Below are 22,081 nucleotides of genomic sequence, written 5' to 3'. Positions count from 1 at the left end.
GTCAAATGATAATAAGGATGTTTATACAGTATATGCTTTGTGAAAAATACTTCACAGACGTTAACTTCTTTAATTTCGAGAATATTCTTATGAGGTATGTATAGCTATGATCATCTCCACCTCAAAAATGAAAGATGCTAAGGGCTTGGAGAGACTTACAAGCCCAAGGCTGTGCAGCTAAGAGGGGTAAGGCCATGATGTGCATATAAGCAATATGGCTCTAGGGCCCATGCTTTTAACCGCTACATTGCCCGTGAATCTACTGTGATGTGATGGTTTTGCCCAGCTAACAAACACCTTCCCCAAAAACTATAATGCTTTACTTCTTAACAAGTTAGAAAAGACAGGTTCAGGTATCTGTATAAACAAAAAAGAAACACTACCTTCAGGGTAAATGAACAGCACAGGGGTTATTTTGAAAACATAAAAATTCTGATCTGCTTCTCTATGTCATGGTGACATACATAAATAAATACATACATACATACATATATCTCTCTTTTTAAAAGAGATGGATCTTGCTATATTGCCCAGGTTGTCCTCAAACTCCTGAGCTCAAGTGTTTCTCCTTCAATCTCCTAAGTAGCTGGGACTCCCGGTATGTACCACCATTCCTATAATAAGTATTTAAATTTATTTTTTAAATCTATAATACAAAGAAAAGCATACCATACCCATGAGATAGTTTTGACACAAGTGCTATAAAAACTAGTTAGGAGACATGCTGTACGTGTGAGGGCACTGAGTAAGGGTGAAAGAAGACTTGAAAAAGTGCAAGTTTAGAAAATGGAGATGATACATGAAAAATATCAACAACTTGTACCTCACTAACAATATTACAAAGAGTAGAAAAGGAAGAAAAATAAATTTCTTCTAACATAAAAAAGGTGTTTTAGGAACTACATCTTCAGGGCAACTTGAATCTATGATTGAGCTGAAAATTAACTTCTTTTTAAATAAAAAATTATAAACAAAACTGTTTCAGTAAAACTCTTATTTGTCACTCACACACCTCTTCTGGCATACACCTGTTATTTGGTGAGGGGAAGGTAGCAAGGGCGAAGGATGGTTATGGCAGTAAGGCGAGGCATAGGTGTCTTTTTAACGAAATTCCTGCTTGGGTACATCTCTATCCATAAAAAGAGATGATCTCTTTTGAGACAGTGCAGGGCCTGTGTCTGCTGTGCTTACTGCTCTATCTCCAGTACCTAGCATAGTGCATGTTATACAGCAGACGTTCATTCATTAGTTATTGATTGATTTTAGAGACAAGGCTCGCTATGTTGCCCAGGCTGCAGTACAGCAGCTGTTCACAGGTGTGATCATGAGTGCACACTCTACAGCCTCAACTCCTGGGTTCATGTGATTCTCTCTCCTCAGCCTTCCAGGTAACCTTGCCAAGCTTTCAGAAATGAAAATTTTTAAGGACCTCAATACACCTAACTGGGCTGTTTGAATGTATAATCCCAAAAGTAGTAAGTAATATTTGTACCAATTTTTAATATATCAATACTAGGAATCATCCTTAAAAACAAAACAGGGCACATGCTTGTAATCCCAGCTACCCCAGAGGCTGAGGTGGGAGGATCACTTGAGGCCAGGAGTTCAAGGCCAGCCTAGACAAACATAGTGACACCCTGTATCTAAAAAATAAAATGTTATTAAAGTCTATACTTTTAATGTAGATTTCTCTGTTAATGCAGCTGATTTTATGAACTTTCGATTTCTTGGTTGGGACTCTTACTGGGACAGGTGCCATCTTAAAGAGTCTTCATGAAGACACACACCTCTCTTGAAAATCTAGTGTAGACCAGATATCCTTTCTTATACCTCCTAAAACAGCCTAGGTGTACCCTGAATACTGCAACTACTGCTTATATGAAAAATAACCTTTTTCTGTGTCAAAGTCATTCACAAAACTATAATCACCTATCCTTAGCACCTATGTCTGGCACACAGAAAATATTCAAGAAAAGTTCCTGGCCAGGTGCAGTGGTTCATGCCTGTAATCCCAGCACTTTGGGAGGCCAAGGAGGGTGGATCACCTGAGGTCAGCAGTTTGAGACCAGCCGGACCAAGATGAGGAAACCCCATCTCTACTAAAAATAAAAAATTAGCTGGGCAACATGGCACATGCCTATAATCCCAGCTACTCTGGAGACCAAGGCAGGAGAATCGTTTGAACCTGGGAGACGGAGGTTGTGGTAAGCCGAGACCGCGCCATTGCACTCCAGCCTGGGCAAAAAGAGTGAAACTCCGTCTCAAAAAACAAAAAAAAAAAAAAAAAAAAAAGAGTGAGAAAAGTTCCTTAAAATTAACTGATATTACAAAGTGTCTCCAAGTAACTTACAACTAGCAAGAGGATATAAACTTGAGAATTATATAATCCACCCAATGGATGACAGTTTAACACATTTCCTTGACTTTCAAGAAAATGTCAGTTTTCTTTTTTTGAGACAGAGTCTCACACTGTCACCCAGGCTGTAGTGCAGTGGCACGATCTCAGCTCACTGTAATCTCTGCCTCTTGGGTTCAAGCAATTCTCCTGCCTCAACCTCCCGAGTAGCTGGGATTACAGGTGTGCACAACCACATCCAGCTAATTTTTTTGTATTTTTAGTAGAGACGGGGTTTCACCATGTTGGCCAGGCTGGTTTTGATCTCCTGACTTCGTGATCCACCTGCCTCAGTCTCCCAAAGTGCTGAGGTTACAGGCACGAGCCACTGTGGCTGGTCCAAAAATGTCAATTTTCTTAAATCTGCAAAGGTTCCATTCCCTGAAAAAGAAAACAGGCAGAAACTAACAATTTATCATAGTTATCAGTTTTAAAAAGATTGGCATTAACCTAGAAACTGATTAATCAGGCCGGGTGTGGTGGCTCACGCCTGTAATCCCAGCACTTTGGGAGGCCAAGGTGGGTGGATCACGAGGTCAAGAGATTGAGACCATCCTGGTCAACACGATGAAACCACGTCTCTACTAAAAATACAAAAAATTAGCTGGGCATGGTGGCGCGTGCCTGTAATCCCAGCCTCTCAGGAGGCTGAGGCAGGAGAATTGCCTGAACCCAGGAAGCGGAGGTTGCGGTGAGCCGAGATCGTGCCATTGCACTCCAGCCTGGGTAACAAGAGTGAAACTCCATCTCAAAAAAAAAAAAAAAACAAACAAAAACTGATGAATCAGAACCCCAAAATATACTTCCTAGCACAAATAACACAAATCTAGACACACACAATAAGCAAATTGGTCTATGCGCCATGTGAGGATTTTCAGAATGAAGTTGTGTGTCTGAACTGAGCTCCCCCTCTTACCCAAGGTCTTCTCCTGCTCTAGAATTCAGCAACTTTACCCCCTTTCTTCTGGTTCCCCATCTATGCTCACTGGCTAGCCGTCGGCTACTTGCCCTTGCTCTATCCACAGGGAATGTCAAAAACATCAATGACTGAAATTCTGTTTTAAAATTATGTTAATATATCCCTGGAGACCAGAACAAATGTGTATAGTACCCTTCACATGCATAATGTCTCAATCTCCCCTTAGTCCCTTTGAACAAGATACTAATATTTCCACCTTGCTCAGATGAAGATGAAGAATGATGCTTGGAGAGTTTTAGTGACTTGTCCAAGGTCATACAGTTTATAGGTAGAGGGATACAAATCTAAAGAATCTCTTTCCAGAGTCTACATTCTTGACAAGGCATTACTGCCTCCAAACTGACTTTCTATGTTCCTCAGAAGACAGAATGAAAATTTTAAGTTTAGGCTAAAAACAAACTTTTTTTTTTTTGAGATGGAGTCTCACACTATCCCCAGGCTGGAGTGCAGTAGCGTGATCTCAGCTTATTGCAACCTCTGCCTCCTGGGTTCAAGTGATTCTCCTGCCTCAGTCTCCCGAGTAGCTGGGATTACAGGTGCCCGCCACCATGCCCACCTTTTTTTTTGTATTTTTAGTAGAGACGGGATTTTACCATGTTGGCCAGACTGCTCTTGAACTCCTGACCTTGTGATTCACCTGCCCTGGCCTCCCAAAGTGCTGGGATTAGAGGCATGAACTACCGTACCTGGCCAAAACAATTTTTATAAACTTGAAATAATTTAACCTGGTGTTCTGGTGGGGGGAAAAAAACCCCGATTTGTATACAGGCAAAAATTATACTGTTATCAGTCCTGAAGAGAAATTCCATAGCATCTGTTCTACACTTCTTTGAGTAATCAGTACTTATTCACTAGTACCAGATGTATCAGGCACTACAATGGCAATGGATATGAAGAAGGCTGCTAAACATTTCTCTGTGCCAAGGAATTTGATCATCTCTTTAAGGGAGGCTAGATCAATCACTTAGTTATGAAAAGTCTTCTACTGCCAATTACTGTGAAACAAGAAAAACCTACAGAAGCAAAGCCACCCATGGACCCAGAACTGTCTCTCCATGGCTAACAAAGATGCTAGCAATAAAGCATGGAAATCTCAAATGTGCCCTCCTTTTCCAAACTCTCCTACGTTGACTCATTCATGTTTTATAAATCTGGTAGCTTGGATTAAATCGAGTGCAAATCAAAACCGAACTTCCAGAAACATCTGGTGTTGTCTGAGAGGTGCTTTCCTTCACCTCAGAGGCAACCTAGGTTCCACTTTGCCACTGAAGGATAATACCCCTGCATAGTCTATAATCACAGTGAATAAAAAATGTTTTCTGAGAGTGTTAAGCCACGAAGCTACAAGATGGATGAAATAATTGGGCAGTTTCCAGTTACAAATAACAAAATGAGGCTAACTCTTAAGTGAAGTTATGACCAGCATGAATAAATAAAGCCCACAAGATCCAAAATGTCAATTTTATCAGGGCTACTGTCTCTCACACTAACTCATCTTGGTTAACAAGTGTTTGTCTTCCACAAACACTTACTAAGCACCTGCTGTGAGGCAAATGCTGGTTGAATATCATAATCATTTATTTTTCCAGCCCAGATTTGGGGCAGTAATGCTGAGTCACAGAAGGACCTGATTATCTACAGGTAATTCCTAGTGCCCAAAGACCTGTTAACTAAAAAGTGAAGAGATGGTCACTGAAAAGGGTATGGACAGAAAAATAACAAATGACCTTCTTTTATCAGTATTACAGATGAGGTTATTCTAGAATGCATGTGTATGGTGGTGAAAGGTGACTCAGTAAGTTTCACCTGAAATTTAAACCGCTGTTTCTCTCCTTTAAGTCCTATAGCTGAAAATGTTACTAGCTGTGCAACACTGGATAACTTACCTAATCTCTGCCAGCCTCAGATTCCTCAGATAAAAATTAGAACAATCACCTAGTTCATTATAAAAAGTGTATGTGAATTTGACATGCATATAATAAGTGCATAGTGTCAAACAACAAGAACATTAATAACTGACATCAATATAGGAAAAAAGGTAAGGAATACAATCTGCGGGTATAAACAATGTTGTCTCTGCTATAGGAAATCTATCCTCAGTACAAAAACAATCCCTCGATTCATCAGATGATCTGGGGTCATACCTACCAGAGGGACGTGGCAGGGAGTGGTGCTTTGGAATGTATGCCCTCAGCCACTTCTCATGTTTAACTGTTTCTTCCTCATTCTTTGTGCCTCAGACATACTGTTCAGTTCTTTTTTACTAAGAGTAAATTAATGATCATACAAGATAGAGCTTTGTTAATTATATTGATGTTCACGTACTTATTTTTAAAATGAGAACAATGCTCTTCATTTAAGAGCAGAAGGCTTTCTTAAAAAGAAATCTCACAGCCCTCCAGCTTCACCAACGGAATGTGGTCTGCTCAAAAGGTCTACTTAACTTTATTAAACAAAACTAAGTACCTTAGGAGACTCTGATCGACACACTTCCCTTATCATCCATTCCACCAGCTGCAATGAACCTGCCAATTTACAACAAGCAACTCCAGGTGTCCATTTACCTCAGTCTCCTGAATGGCCATATTTTATCTTCCTTTTACTCTCCATCTCTTTGCCTTCTAAAAATCAGAAAGATTTAACCACAAATTTAAGAACAACCATAACAAAGTCCAGATTTTAATTAGGTAGGAGGTTAACAGTCACTGTTGACTTTCCAGTAAGATAAACAGTGAAAACCTGGCAAATGCTAATGTAAACAACTCCCCCCCAACCCCCCCACCCCCACCCCCACCCCCACCGTCTGCCCTCTCATTCCTAAAAATTGTACTCATTCTTGGGAAGTGTATGACAGAGTTTATTTAGGAGAACAGGGCATCCCAACTTGGTTACAAGTACTGAAATACCAAAAGAAAACTGCAAGAGGCTGGGCGTGGTGGCTCATGCCTGTAATCTCAGCACTTTGGGAGGCGAGGCAGGCGGATCACCTGAGGTCAGGAGTTCAAGACCAGCCTGGCCAACATGGTGAAACCCTGTCTTTTAAAAAGAAAAGAAAAGTGCAAGAGTTTAGACTAATTGAGCTTCTTCATTCTGGGGAATAGTAAGTAATTACATTTCATGAGGATCAGTGGTCTGGGATGAGCAGATTACCTTCAAACACTAAAAAGTTTCCTGTCAGTCTGAATCTTTTTTTCAATTGCACTGATGCAAAACCAGGGAAATCTGGGCATGAGGGTCAGCAGAAGGCTGGTTGACTCTGGCATGACTTCAGATCTTGGTGGGTGATCCTACACAGGAACCAAGGAGTTTCTGGGGTTCCTTTCCTCCCTAAAGCTTCAGAAAATTTTAGAATGAAGGTGTCCAAGCCATCCCAGTGCAGGCAAGGTACCCTAACAAATCTAGAATCTACTGCTGGTTAAGTATTATAAGGATGATAAAGGTTTTTTTTAATTAGTGGAGGGGAGGCCAGGCACAGTGGCTCACACCTGTAATCCCAGCACTTTGGGAGGCCAAGATGGGTAGATCACGAGGTCAGGAGTTCGAGACTAGCCTGAGCAACGTGGTGAAACCTTGTCTCTACTAAAAATACAAAAATTAGCTGGGCGTGGTGGTATATGCCTGTAATCCCAGCTACTCAGGAGGCTGAGGCAGGAGAATCGCTTGACTCCTCGGGAGTTGCAATGAGCCGAGATCACACCAATGCACTCCAGCCTGGGTAACAAGAGACTCCATCTCAAAATAAAAAAAAAATTTTAGCAGAGGGGAAATATCTTAATGTTCAAATCTAAGGACTAAATATGGTCCATTATAGCCACTGAAAATAGCAACATAAAAGACCTACCTATAAAGATGGAAGAAGGTGCACAAACAAGTGAAAAAATATATATATAATACAAGCCCATACACGTACACATGCTTTGCATGAAGGATCAGTATAACTGGTAGGTAGATCTAGATTTGAAGTCCCTGGTCTGCCACTTACCAGCTATATGACCTCGGCCAAATTTCCTCACTGAATGGGGAGGAGGAGGAGGAGAAGGAAGGAAAGTAGTAGTAGTACCTGTTCTCATAGGCTGTCATGATAACTGAGAAGATAAAGGATTTAGAAAACTTCCCATGATATAACACATATTCAAACGTATTATTGTGATTACCTCTGGATAGTGGAGACCGAGAAACCCAGAGTCAGAGAAGTTAAAAAACTTGACCCAGGTCCCAAAATTAATGTGGACAGACTTGTATTTCAAAACTCAAGTCAGCCTGACTCTCAATACTAAGCCTACTGGTTCTCTGAAACATGGTTGATGCCCAAGCTTGAAATCGGGAGATCCCGTTCTGGGGTGGTTCCCTAGTTATGTTGTAATATACATGCTAGTTAAAACTTGGGCTCTGTGCAATAGGTAAATGGTGGAAACAACTCAAGTGTCCATCAATAGATGAATGAACAAACAAAATGTAGTGTATCCACACAATAGGTCATCATTCAGCCATAAAAAGGGATGAAGTTTTAACATATGCTACAACATGGATGAACTTTGATGACATTATGCTAAGGGAAAGAAGCCAGACACAAAAGGACAAATACTGTATGATTCCACTTATATGATGTATCTAGAATAGGCAAATTCACAGTAGATTTTCGGCTACCAGGGGACTAGGAAAGGAGGGAATGGGGAGTTACAGCTTAATGGTTATAGTTTTTGAGATGATGAAATTAAGTTTTGGAAAAAGGGTAATGGATGCAAAACACTGTGGATGTAACTGAACTGTACACTAAAAAAATGGCAGGTTTATGTCATATATATTTTACCACAATTTTCTTTTCTTGAGATGGAATCACACTCTGTCACCCAGGCTGAAGTGCGGTGGCACAATCTTGGCTCATTGCAACCTCCGCCATCCAGGTTCAAGTGATTCTCCTGCTCAGCCTTCTGAGTAGCTGGGATTACAGGGGCACACCACAATATTTGGGTAATCTTTAATTTTTTTTTAAGTAGAGATGGGGCTTCACCATGTTGGCCAGGCTGGTTTCGAACCCCTGACCTCAGGTGAGCCACTCACCTTGGCCTCCCAAAGTGCTGGGATTATAGGCATGAACCACTATGCTGGGCCTTACCACAATTTTAAAAAATAACATACAAAAAATAAAAAAGTTGTAACTTTAAATGATGAATTATATGGTATGTGAATTTTATCTCAATAACGCTGCTAAAACCAACCAAAAAAACCCACCTTGGGCTCTGGGACCTGACAGATTTGGCTTTAAACCTCACATGAACAGCTTACCAAATGTGACCACAGGCACATTTAAAAGTCTCTAAGCTTAATTCCTTCTTTGTAAAATGAGAGTAATAATTGTATTTATGTAACAGGGTGTTAACGAAGATTAAATGAGATAATGAATATAAAGTGTTTTAACAGAAATGTCTTGGATGAGTAACAGCTGCTATTATCTTCATTATTGAACTTCTCATTCCTGAAGATGCCCAAAGGTCAAACATGCACTATCTACTGACCCCAGGTTTTACTAACTCTCAGAACTATGTAAGACCTAATGACCCACCATGGTCACAGGTACGTGCCGGCTACCCATCCGGAGCCCATCAGGCAAACAAACTTGCAGGACTTTCCCCCATCCAACGTGTCCCGTGCAACAGCCACACACCCCTCTCTCCCCAGTAAAATCTCAGGGCTGATCAGACAACAGACAGAAAATACAGGGAGCCAAATCCTATTGCAGAGGCTGTTTGAGCACCTTAGTACCTCTCTGAAAGCAATGTGACATTCCACACACAGAGTCCACCACCAAACAAGGATTACCCTTTTAAAAATATCTGTATGGATATCATAACTATGGTGAAAATGAATCTAGAAAGGGGACTGCTGACTGTAATCTCTCAACATATGTCTCATTCTCCATCTCTTCTCAGAGCTAAACCTACCCAGCTCCTTCATCCTTTTCACAGAGACTCCTTCTTCCAATCTTTCACTTTTTTCATGCTGGATCCCCTCCAAGTTTTCCTTTTCTCCCACAGTGCTGAGGTCCAGTACAGGATGCTGGGGCTGGGAACAGTCTGGTAAACAGATCATGAAGCCCACAGCACACACAGTGTGGGGCTTGGGTGGTAAATTATGAAAAGATTGGGCTGTGTATGTAACCAATGGCTGTGGGCCAGCTAGTAGGTGACAAGACAATAGTTTACAAATGTCTCTTAGGGAATAGAAACTGGAGAGTTGTCTCTGGATCTTTAAAGAGAATTGATGAAAAGAGATGAGAATGGAAAATTTAATTCAGAGACCTGGGGAACTGGTAGTTGAGGGAAAGAAGAACAACTCCACCCAGAGTGAGGCTGGGAGGCCCCAGAAAAGGCTTCCCAGGGTAGCTGTGTGATTAGGGCTAGGGGAAGGCACGGAGTGTGGATGCTCATACTGGCTTCCAGGGCTTTCTCCTCTGGTAATTCTTCTGATCCTGCTACAAATATAGAATGGGTAGCCTCTCTGAGGGTTTACAATAACTCATTTCAAGGTTTTGTCAGAAAGTTATTTTTCTCAGGGTGTATTTACTTCCCACAACAGAATATCTTTAGATGAGAATCAGGTCCAAAGGGGCAAATGGTGCTGGAAATAAACAGAGGTGGAGAGAGCACTGGGAAGATTTCATAAGTACGTATCAGAAGAACAGGCTAGCATGCCCTTTTTAGGATGGAGCTACAGAGCACTATCTGAATCATCACCCTGGCACTTTTGGTGATGCATTTTTAACCATGTTTTTTTTTAGATAAGAAAATACATAAAACAAAGCCACGTCTCCTATAAAATCTATTTCTGAGTTCTTTCTGATAATGTAATTCTCTTTCTTCCAGATCTGCAATAGCTCCCAATACCTTTTGAATTAAAGAAAACTACTAATTGTAATCCAGGATTCCCATTTCCTTCTTCCTTCTTCCCAAATTTGTTGCACACCGTCAACTCACCCCTAGCTTGATAAAATTAGTTATGATTTCCTGAATGAAGTCAGTCTTGCCATTAAATTTTCAAATCTGTTCTTCCTTTTGACTGGAATGTAATTCACCTAAATCAAGGGGTAGCCATATACATTCAGAATCACTTTTCTCCAGGCCGTGTGTGCTTCTAGAACCAACTTCAGGGCTTCCCAGCCTTCAGAAAAATAAAACTGTGCTTGAAAATTTTATCTCAGCGGATTGTTTTCACTTTGGGGAACTTGCTTTCCACCAATGGTCCTACATAAATGTAGTCATTATCTATTCTGCTGCCTGAATAAACACAGCTCTACAGCAGCAACCAACACGGTGGAGCAATTAACCTACATTTGGAGAGCCAGACAAGCTTTATGAAGGAAGAGATGGTTAAGGTGACTTCTGAAGGACAGGCAGCTAATTTGTAAAGGGAATAAATTTATGGCCAGAGAATGGGCACTCTAAGCAAAAAGCCTGAAGGCAAAAAGAATATATGATGAACTCTCTTTGGACTCCCAGAATTGAGTATTGTTGGGGCATGGCTTTTGAGGACACCTAGTGGCTGGGGATCTGGGGGTGAGGAGTGGGGGCGCAGATCATGAAGGGCCTGCAAACTGTGCTAAGGAGGTGAACTCTATGAAAGGGGTTGTCACTATGGGGATCTCCATCTATGAAAAATGGCTTTTCGGCTGGGCATGGTGGCTCACACCTGTACTCCCAGAACTTTGGGAGGCCAGGTGGGCGGATCACTTAAGGTCAGGAGTTCGAGACCAGCCTGACCAACATGGAGAAACCCCGTCTCTATTAAAAATATGAAATTAGCTGGGTGTGGTGGTGAATGCCTGTAATCCTAGCTACTTGGAAGGCCAAGGCAGGAGAATAGCTTGAACTCGGGAGGCAGAGGTGGTGGTGAGCCGAGATCACACCACTGCACTCCAGCCTGGGCAACAAGAGCAAAATTCTGTCTCTCAAAGAAAAGAAAAGAGGGGCTTTTCATCAAAAGGACATCTGTTACCGTAACTGCTACTAATCTGGGATTTAAGTACATCAAATACTTTTAAATAAATCAGTACATTTCTCATGAGTGGTGAGGAATTATTTCACACACTGTAGGTATTCAGAGGAGAATTCAAGAGAAGCAGCTTAGGGCAGGGAAGTCTCAGAGTAACTGGTCAGGGCTAGGAAGGCCAGCTGGAGGAGCTGCAACTTGCAGAGGGCTCTACACCGTGCGTCCTGACACCAGCAACCTAGCTGGCCTTAGGTCTATGCCACATCAAATGTCTTTCTCTGTACTGGAAGTTACCTACCAACGATCCCCTGCAAGCAGTTTCTATTTTCCTGAACTAAAACCTCATTACTGATTCACTTTAAAGTAGTAACACAATTCCTTGCAGAAACTGCAAAAAATGTTCTTGTGGTTCAAGTCTCACACTTTTATCTGATGGTTTGTTTAATGGCTTCAGAATTTTAGATGACTTCAGAGAGGAAGTCAGTGAACTTTGAAAGGACATCATTTACATGTGTTTGCCATATCAGGTATCACTTAACATATATAAATAGGAAGATGTGAGGAAGAAAAACAGAAAGATTTCTAAAGTTTCCAAAGGATTACTGTAGTTTCTTTTTATTGTGGAGGAGGAGGAGGAAGAAGGAGGGGTCAAGTGGAAAAATGATTATGTGATTTAAAATATTTTTTAAAATAATCACAGTTTCCTGTTTGCATATCTCTTTTGGCATTTGTTGATATCTGAGTCTAGGTCTTGAGAGAGGCCAGTATATTTTAGACCTTTAAAAGTTCACTTTGATTTAAACTTGAAGCAGGAGACTGCTAATTCCTAAATTTAACTCCTACTCAAAATTATGACATTAAAAACTTTGCTAATATTTGAGTAACAATTTACCAAAAATGAAATTGATATTTTAGAACTTAAGTTTGAGAAACATTTACAATATAATAGTGATTCTTGAAATAATTTTAATGACAGCTTATCAAACACATCTAGATTAAATTTTTTTATAAATATATCCACTGATAAAGTGCTAGCAAAAATGGTATGATAACCTAAACTTGGAATATTCCAATAGGATCCCAGCTTTGGTACTTTTTATAAACAGCGCTAATAATGGTCTTTAAAGGGCATGGGAGAAGCCGCTACAAAAAAGTAGTTTTACTGGCAAAGTTTGAAATTAAGATTCTAAAGTTACTGATGTGATCAAATGTTTATTTTCAAAAGTGAAAAAGATTGGGCAATGAATTAGTAGAACTAAGTAATGATTATCAATGGCTGGATAATTTTAAGCACTAAAGAATCAGTATGAGAGGAGAAACTACAGAATGTTCTAGAAATCACATTTGGGTCGTCGTCGTCGTCTTCTTTTTTTTTTTTTTTTTTTTTTTTTTTTTTAAAGACGGAGTTTCACTCTTGTTCCCCAGGCTGGAGTGCAATGGTGCAATCTCAGCTCACTGCAACCTCCGCCTCCTGGGTAGCTGGGATTACAGGCACACACCACCATGCCCAGCTAATTTTTTTTATTTTTAGTAGAGATGGGGTTTCACCATGTTGACCAGGATGGTCTCGATCTCTTGACCTCGTGATCCACCCGCCTCGGCCTCCCAAAGTGCTGGGATTACAGGCTTGAGCCACCTCGCCCGGCCCGGGTCTTCCATGTTAACTGTTTAGTTCCCTTCTTTTAATCTCACCTTGCCTTACTTATATCTGCCTTTCTGTAATTCAAAAATGAAGATAGGCAATAACTTGGGACTGTGGTGAGAGAAGAAAATTGGTGTTATGTCTGAGATTAAGGCAAGATTTATACATATTGAGCTGAGTATTGTACTGAATAGCTGTGTAATCTTGGGGAAAACTACTTATTTCCATAAGCTTCAGGTGTCTATAAAATAAGAAAATAAAAATTTGGATATGCTGTTTGGCAAATATATAAGGACAATAAACAAACATTAAAAAAATGGGCAATTGGTAGATCCGATAGAGACAATCAATGGTTGTAAACATGACAAAATGAGAGACTACTAATCCTGATGTGCCTCCTGACTGAAGTACACACTACCAGATATTCTTCCGAGATAAAAAATATATATATATAAAAGATAACTAACTGCTAATTTGTAGATAATTTAAAAACAGAACCATGCTAAACAAAACCACAGAGATGCCAACCTCCATACTACAGGGCAAACAATCTGGGTTCCACAACAAATAAACTGCACACAAAATAAGGAGAGAAAATGAGAAGGAACATGTTGAATGCAGATACAAACAAACTTAAAAACAATAAAACATATGCTAAAAATCCCTCTACTTTTTTATATGCTTGAAATTATTCATAACAAAAAGTTAAAGTTAAAAAATGAGTAGACCATCATTAAAAATGGTAACAGCTGAAAGCAAGATAATCTGCTTATAAAGTCTCTTTTCTTGTCTATCCACCTGGTTATTTGATTACTAACCCACTCAGCAGAAATTAACATGCTAATGCAGTTATGAGATCACAAAATGTGTTTATATTAAGTATAATGCAATTTATGGACTTTGCAAGAGCCCAGAAATCAAGAAAAGAAAAAGCATCAAGGTTTGATTTACCTTTACAGTTACAATTTTCAGGAAGTCTTCCCCTGCAATGTGCTCACCCTACGGCCCTGGCCTACTCACATTACATTTCTAGAGGAACCTAACTCAAATGATACTCCAAGTGAAGCTGCTTAAGCCTTGGACTTCAAGTCCTCCTGGTGCAGCAGTAACATTTGTAACATGCCCTGATGTAGTACTCAATAGATTTTAAGACATACAATTTTATTTCTACTACAGCTCAGTGAGGTAAACAAAACAGGAACTTCATCACCATTACTTTTATTTGAGACACAGTTTCACTCAGCCGCCTGGGCAAGAGTGCAGTGGTGCAATCTCAGCTCACTGCAACCTCTGCCTCCTGGGTTCAAGCAATTCTCGTGCCTCAGTTTCCCAAGTAGCTGGGAATTTTTGTATTTTTAGTAGAGGTGGGGTTTTTCTGTGTTGGCAAGGCTGGTCTCAAACTCTTGACCTCAAGTGATCTACCTGCCTTAGCCTCCCAAATTGCTGGGATTACAGCATGAAGCATTGCACCCAGACTAATTCATCATTATTTTAAAGAGAAACCATCAGCTGTGGAGGTGCTCATATTATTAATGTTGAGGCAGAGGAAAAAAGAAAACAGAATCACCAGCTTCTCCTTCAACCCAACAATGAAGAAAGTATCCACTGAAAGCAAACCACACTAGTCAAGAATGCATTATTCTTTTTATATAGCCCTATTAACAAGGAAAACAAGAAATGGACAAATAACTGGAAAATATTCTCAAATTAAATGGTTAATAAGTATATGACAAAAAAACTTTATTAATAAACTAGGAAAATGTCATGCCATTTCTGCTTGTCATATAAGCATTTATTTTTTTAAAAAAATCACCTCACTGAGAAATGACTGATATACAAAGAGCTGTACATAGTTAATGTCTACAACTTAATGAATTAGGAGATAAGCATATACCCATGAAACTCTTACCACAATCAATATCATAAACATATCCATCATCTCCAAAAGTTTCCTCCTATCTTTTTTTTTTTTTTTTTTTTTTCCCAGACAGAGTCTCGCTCTGTCACCAGGATGGAGTGCAGTGACTTGATCTTGGCTCACTGTATCCTCTGCCTCCTGGATTCAAGTGATTCTCCTGATTCAGCCTCCTGAGTAGCTGGGACTACAGGTGCATGCCACCTGCCCAGCTAATTTTTGTATTTTTAATTGAGATGGGTTTTCACGATGTTGGCCAGGATGGTCTTGATCTCCTGACCTTGTGATCTGCCCGCCTCAGCCTCCCAAAGCGCTGGGATTACAGGCATGAGCCACTGTGCCCAGCTACTTATTCTTTTTTTTTTTTTTTTTTTCAAAATAACATATATTGTTTAAATTGGAAAATTAAAAATTGTATATATTTATAGTGTATGACATTAGGTGTGTTTTGAAAAACAGGCTTGGTCTATTGCCCAGGCTGGAGTGCAGTGGCTCCATCATGACTTACTGCAGTCTTGACGGCCTGGACTCAAGCAATCTGCCCATCTTGGCCTCTCTAAATGTTGAGATTGCTGGCATGATCCCCTCTACCCAGCCACGTTTCTGTTTTGTTTTGTTTTGAGACGGAGTTTCATTATTGTTGCCCATGCTGGAGTTGTATTTTTTTTTTAATAGAGATGGGGTCTCACTCTATTGCCCAGGCTGGAATAAAACTCCTAGGTTCCAGGAATCTTCCTACCTCAACCTTCCAAGTAGGCCTATGCCACTGGCCCTGACTCAATGTGATATTTGGAAATATGTATACAATGTGGAATGGCTAAATCAAGTTAATTAACATGCATTACTTCACATATGTTTTTCTGAAAAGAACACTTAAAATCTACTCTCTTAGCAATTTTCAAGTATATATTTTTATTAACTATAGTCACTGTGAGATACACTAGATCTCTTGAGCTTTTTTCTCCTAACTGCAGTTTGTTTCTTTTGACCAACATTTCCCCAATCCCCCCATTCTATCTTATTTATTATTATTTTGGAGAATGTGTTAAGAACACAACCTAAAATTTATCCTCTTAACAAATATCTGCACTCCCATGTTTACTGTGACATTATTTACAAGACAACACAGGGAAGCAATCTAAATGTCAAATGACAAAGAAAATGTGCTATATACATAAACTGGAATATGATTCAGCCTTAAAAGTGGGGGGAGGGGAGGGGATCCTACCATTTACAACAACATGGATAAATATGGAGGGCATTATGCTCACAGTATACTCGTGTAATCTAGATTACTCACAATTATATTGAATAATCTAAAATAATTTTATAATATGATTATTATGATAATAACCGTAACTGAGGGAGAGAAACAGGGAAATAAGCATTCATTTACCAAGAGCCTACTAAGTTTCAATCTTCCTGCCAGGCACCATCTTTGTTGACAAAATTCATCTATTCTTCATAAACATACAATGAAAAAGTCAAGTAAATTCATCTCATATTGAAGGGTATCTAGTCCTTTTGGGGAAAAAGTCAATAAACCCAAATAAATCATGACAAAATGACAGATCCATACTGTCTTGGTTCCAGAAAGCCACTAAATATTCAATAGTATTAAGAAACAACTAAAGGGCTTATTTCAAACAAAGGAAAAATGTCAAACAAACCCAACTGTATCACTGTCTTCCTGTCTATACATTCCATTTCAGGGACCAAGGTCAGGTGTTAAAACAAGCAGAGAAGACATGTTCCAGGAATACTCCATCAATGGCACACCACTACAAAGCTAACATTCTGGGCTAATCTAAATATTTAACTTTCTGCCCCTTCTGCTTATTTTAATGCATCCAGTCAATATCAGTGCTCAGTCTGTTTTACGTTTATTTCACATACAAAGACATACTTTTTAGAAGATTAATTTCTATTCTTGTTGATGAACATTCTGGGTATTACAAGTCCCACCTTTCCACTTTTAGCTTAACTTCATGTTCTGCTGACACAGCCTTAAAATTGGGAAGAAAATAACAATATATAGCCACTAGTAATCCCAGTGTTCTTCTGCAGTTCCTAAAGAATCTTAGTAATTTTTTAAAAATCTGTTTCCTTTCTAAAACTTTTATCCTTACAAAGTTGTAAAAGTGGGCTTTCCTGTGGATAAAGGAGTTGCTTTAACCAGATAAACAGCCAAAGAAATGCATTATACCCTGACAGTGACTGGTCATATTGGGCATCCAGGGAAGCATCTCTAATGGTTCTGAACCATTAGGAAGTGAGATCCCATCACTCCAACAAATGATGGACATTCCAAAACTTGGTCCACTGAGGCAGTCCTGGTATCTCCTTCTATGGAAAAGATACTGTCCCCTCCCTGCCCCTGAGCGTCAGAAAGAATAATGACTGTAGTATACGGAAATCCTTGAAAATATATTTAAAAACATGAGTTCGAAAAACGATCCAAGATGGCCGATCGCTAACATCCCGGGATTGCAGCTCTCAGGGAAGGCGCGGAGAACTAGAGGACGCCACACTTTCAAATTCTGGTCGCTCACGGAGCAGGACATCCCCCACTGGAGGAAACACACGGGTGGCCAACGCGACTCTCGTGGCCGGTGCAGCGGTTCCGCCGGCACCTTGGCACGGCAGCTCCCGGAGCAAAGTAAACAGGTTCGGAGGACCGGCCCGGGTCCCCAGCAGGACACCAGAGCCCGGCAGCGGCTGTGATGGCACCTCGGCGCCGGAGCGCTCGGCGCAGAGTAAACAGGACCGGTTTCCCTTCTGACCGGTTTGGAGCCCCAGGAAGGCAGAGTCGCCTACTACGGACACAAGAAGGAAGCCAGACAGGAGAATCCTGGGCAGAAAAGCACCCTCAGTTTTAACGCCGCTGCTCTGGCCCTGGGAACTAACAACCTGGACGTCCACTCAAGAGACCTAATCTGAAAGTTGGTAATTTCAAAGAGACAGGAGGATAAATTTACAATGACGGGAAGAAACCAGCGTAAAAAAGCTGAGAATACTCAAAATCAGAACGCCTCTCCCTCTAAAGATGATCACAGTTCCACATCAACAATGGAACAAGGCTTGATGGAGAACGAGCGCATCCCAATGACAGAATCACTCTTCAAGGAATGGATAATAAGAAACTTCGGTGAGTTAAAAGACCATGTTGTAGCCCAACGTAAAGAAACTAGGAACTTTGAAAAAAGGTTTGATGAAATCCTATTGAGAATAGACAACTTAGAGCGGAGTATGAGTGAATTAATGGAACTGAAGAATACAATACAGGAACTCTGAGAAGTATGCACAGGTTTAAACACTCGAATTGTTCAAGCAGAAGAAGGGATATCAGAGGTCAAAGTCCAACTTAATGAAATAAAACGTGAAGAAAAGATTAGGGAAAAAAGGATAAAAAGGAATGAGCAAAGTCTCCAAGAAATGTGGGACTATGTGAAAAGACCAAATTTACGTTTGATAGGTGTACCTGAATGCGACGGAGAGAATGAATCCAAGCTAGAAAATACCCTTCAGGATATTATTCAGGAAAATTTTCCTAAACTAGCAAAGCAGGTCAAAATTCAACCCCAGGTAATACAGAGAACACCACAAAGATATTCCTCAAGAAGACCAACCCCAAGGCACATAATCGTTAGATTCACCAGGGTTGAAACGAAGGAGAAAATACTAAGGGCAGCCAGAGAGAGAGGTCAGGTTACCCACAAAGGCAAGCCTATCAGACTTACAGCAGATCTCTCGGCAGAAACTCTACAGGCCAGAAGAGAGTGGGGGCCAATATTCAACATCCTCAAAGAACAGAACCTTCAGCCCAGAATTTCATATCCAGCCAAACTAAGCTTCACAACTGAAGGAAAAATAAAATCTTTTATGAACAAGCAAGAACTCAGAGATTTTATTACCACCAGGCCTGCTTTACAAGAGCTTCTGAAAGAAGCATTACACACAGAAAGAAACAACCAGTATTAGCCTTTCTAAAAATACACCAAAAAGTAAAGAGCACCAACATAAAGAAGAATTTACACCAACGAATGGATAAAACAGCCAGTCAACATCAAATGGCAGTAACCCTAAATTTAAATTGACTAAATCCCCCAATCAAAAGACACAGCCAAAACCCAGTGGCATTTCACATCCAGACCTGTTTCACATGCAAGGATACACAAAGACTCAAAACAAAGGGATGGAAAAAGATTTACCAACCAAATGGAGCAAAAATAAATAATAAATAAATAAAAAGCAGGAGTTGCAATTCTCGTATCAGATAAAATAGATTTTAAAGCAACAAAGATATAGTGGTAAAAGGATCAATGCAACAAGAGCTAACGATCCTAACACCCAGATACGAGACTTAGATTCAATGAGACAGAAAATTAATAAGGATATCAAGGACTCGAACTCAGATTCGGAACAAGTAAACTTAATAAATATTCATAGAGCTCTCCACTTCAAATACACAAAATATACATTCTTGTCAATACCACATCACACCTACCCATAAGTTTAAATGAAACATTCATTGGCCATTATTAATACTCAATTTTTTTTCAAAATAAAGCAATATTTCCATTTACTCTCCCTCTTTCTTCCTCTCCTTTACTTATTTTTTTTTTCTTTCCTTCTCTCAAAAAAAAAGAAATCAATTTGTAAACCTCTAGATCCAGGTCGGCAATGTCTCTCTCATTGCTTGATTTCCTTCCTTCCCTTCCCTCCCTCCCCGCTTCCTCCCTTCCTTCCTTCCTTCCTTCATCCCTTCCTTCCTCCCTACCGTCCTTCTTCCCTCCCTCCCCGCTTCTTCCCTTCCTTCCTTCATCCCTTCCTTCCTCCCTACCGTCCTTCTTCCCTCCCTTCCTGCCTTCCTCCCCCCTCCAAAAAAAAAAAAAACAAACCATGAGTTCATGATGTTACAAATAGATAAAAGGGAAACAATAACAACAATGACACCACAAACAAATCCCCCACAAAAGAGTGATCACCAGTGGAGATTACCAGGCACCAACTTCTTATGCTGAAATTATGCACTGAAAGGGAAAGAATTAAGCATTTTTCTTGCTTTTTTTGAATGACCTATATTTCAGGGTAAACAACCAATCAGAAAAATCAACATTTTTCAGTCACTAATGAAGTAATGAGGCAAAGATCAATATATGAAGTTGTTAAAATGAAGATGATAGGGACCTTACAATGGAGGTCTGAATCTAAAAACCCATCTTAGTTTATATCAAGCATGGAATAGCCCCCAAATTAGTTACTTTATAAAGGGATGTAATATAAATTACACACTATGGCCTATCATGTATTCAAAAACAGCAAGGCTGATTTAACCAAACCTTCCAAATCTAATTAAGCTTTTACATTTACAGTAAATAGAGGGTACACAAGAACAAGCAAAAGGACACCTAAAAGAAGAAAACAGACAAATCCAGAGGAGAACATTTTCCCGGATAGGCTGTCACGTCTTTCAGCAATTCAGTGGCACAAAAAAAAATAAATCTTCCTACTCCAGCCTCCCAAGTAGGGTGAGAGAAACTGCTTTAGATTAAAAGGCACTTAAAAGATTTAACTAATGCAATATATTGACTGACCAATTTAACTGTAAAAAGACAAGTGAGGAGGAGAAAGAAGCAATCAAAAAGTTGTGGCTAAATTTTAACTGTTAAAACATGAATGATTGGTTTCTGGGATTGGCCATACTATTCTCTATATTTTGGTATATTTACCAGTATGAGAGGGAAAGAAGAGAATTAGACACATACCTCCAAGGAGATAAAACTCAAGCCATGGAAGACATGGAAGGCTTTAAAAACAGGTTTCTTTGTAAACCTGCCAAGAAGATACTGATCCCATGAGACAGGAGTCCTAAGATATATGTGATTTAAGTTATTCAGGGAAATGATCATTAGCAGTGTTTGTTTTGCAACCATGCCCCTCCTTCTTCCCCAAAGTCACAAGGGAGAGAGACTTTTTGATACAACTTTTCCTTTCCAAATAAATTCAGGTTTCTGGGTGAGGGACAATAGGTAAGCAGTATCAGCTGAAAAACATCATTCTCTGCCCATGGTGTGGGGTGTAATCAGCATTCCACTTATTCATTGCTCCATCTATCAAGTGTAGATAACACTGGCTGACTCTGGGGTCAGGAGGGGTTAACGATCACGTACATATGTGCCTGTATTCGGCACATGGTGGGGGTTCAATTAAGTGACAGTTAAAAATCATACTCCTTTTCAGAAAAAAAAAAAGTCATACTCCTAGCTAACTGCCTACAACTTCAAGGTCCTGGATTCTACTATACCATGTGGGTATGGAAAAACATCAGATGAAATTGCAAGTCAGCCAACACACTTATTTCAGCCACATGGGACCATAAGCAAAGGATCTAGTTCACCTGCACCTGGATTTCTGCCCTAAGAATGTGTAACATAACAAATGTAAGTCGTTTTAAACAAACAAACAAAAAAACACACAAGAAACCTCTCCATACTCTTTTATGAGAGTTTGTTTATTCCATACATGCTACTTCTGAGATAAATAAAGCAGCATGCTGGTGAGATGCGCTCTGTGACAGAGTTAAAAATCCTGAAGATTCCTCCTTTTTACAGAACAAATGCTATCTAGATTTCCTAAATGCGGCACAATATCCCTGCCCAGTGCTGCTGCTTTCCGTTTGTTTCCTTCTGGGCATCTCTTCAGCTGCACTGGATCATGAGCTCCAGTTCTTTTGTGATTTCTTCCTCCCTACATTTTCAGTTTTGATCGTTACACTGGCCACTCCTTCAGTCTGTACATCTGTTTCCACAATTTCTACTTAACTGAAATCTTTCTCATGTTCAACTAAAAAAGGAAAAGACTACCAAGAGGTCCTTCCCATTCACTGAATAATTATCGGAGTCATCAGTTGCACAAGCATTGTCTATAACTTCAACGGAATGCTAGCTGTGCCTTACATTGCAGTTCCTTACAGGCCTGTTTCCTCTACTGTTGTGTAAACACTCCAAGAGCAGAACTGTACCTTATTCAGCTCTGTAATCTCTCACCTCCCCTCAAATGTTTGCTAAACTCAAGTGAGAAAATTAGAACAGGAACTCACCATAATTTCCTGTACAGAACTGTTAATGTTTAACCAGTTTGATCTCCCTGACCTTCTCAGGG

General features: G+C 40.0%; 1 protein-coding gene across 11 annotated transcripts in view; it reads right to left on the bottom strand.

Annotated features, from left to right (window-relative positions):
* RBPMS (RNA binding protein, mRNA processing factor) overlaps positions 1-22,081 on the bottom strand; it is a 190,834-nt gene that overhangs the window by 33,776 nt on the left and 134,977 nt on the right. The window contains exon 6 of one of the 11 annotated variants that reach the window (XM_035270237.3): positions 2,637-2,776. The exons of 9 other annotated variants lie outside the window; for them this stretch is intronic. In XM_035270237.3, coding sequence (XP_035126128.1) covers positions 2,637-2,776 — 140 coding nt within the window. Of the gene's footprint in view, positions 1-2,313; positions 2,777-22,081 lie in introns of those variants that run through there. One more of the 11 variants, XM_054243821.2, reaches the window with a different exon arrangement.

The sequence above is a fragment of the Callithrix jacchus genome, chromosome 13 (genome assembly GCF_049354715.1).
Source record: "Callithrix jacchus isolate 240 chromosome 13, calJac240_pri, whole genome shotgun sequence".
NCBI classification, from domain to species: domain Eukaryota; kingdom Metazoa; phylum Chordata; class Mammalia; order Primates; family Cebidae; genus Callithrix; species Callithrix jacchus.
Note: the sequence above shows the minus strand (reverse complement) of the source record. Positions and strands in the feature narration are given on the sequence as shown.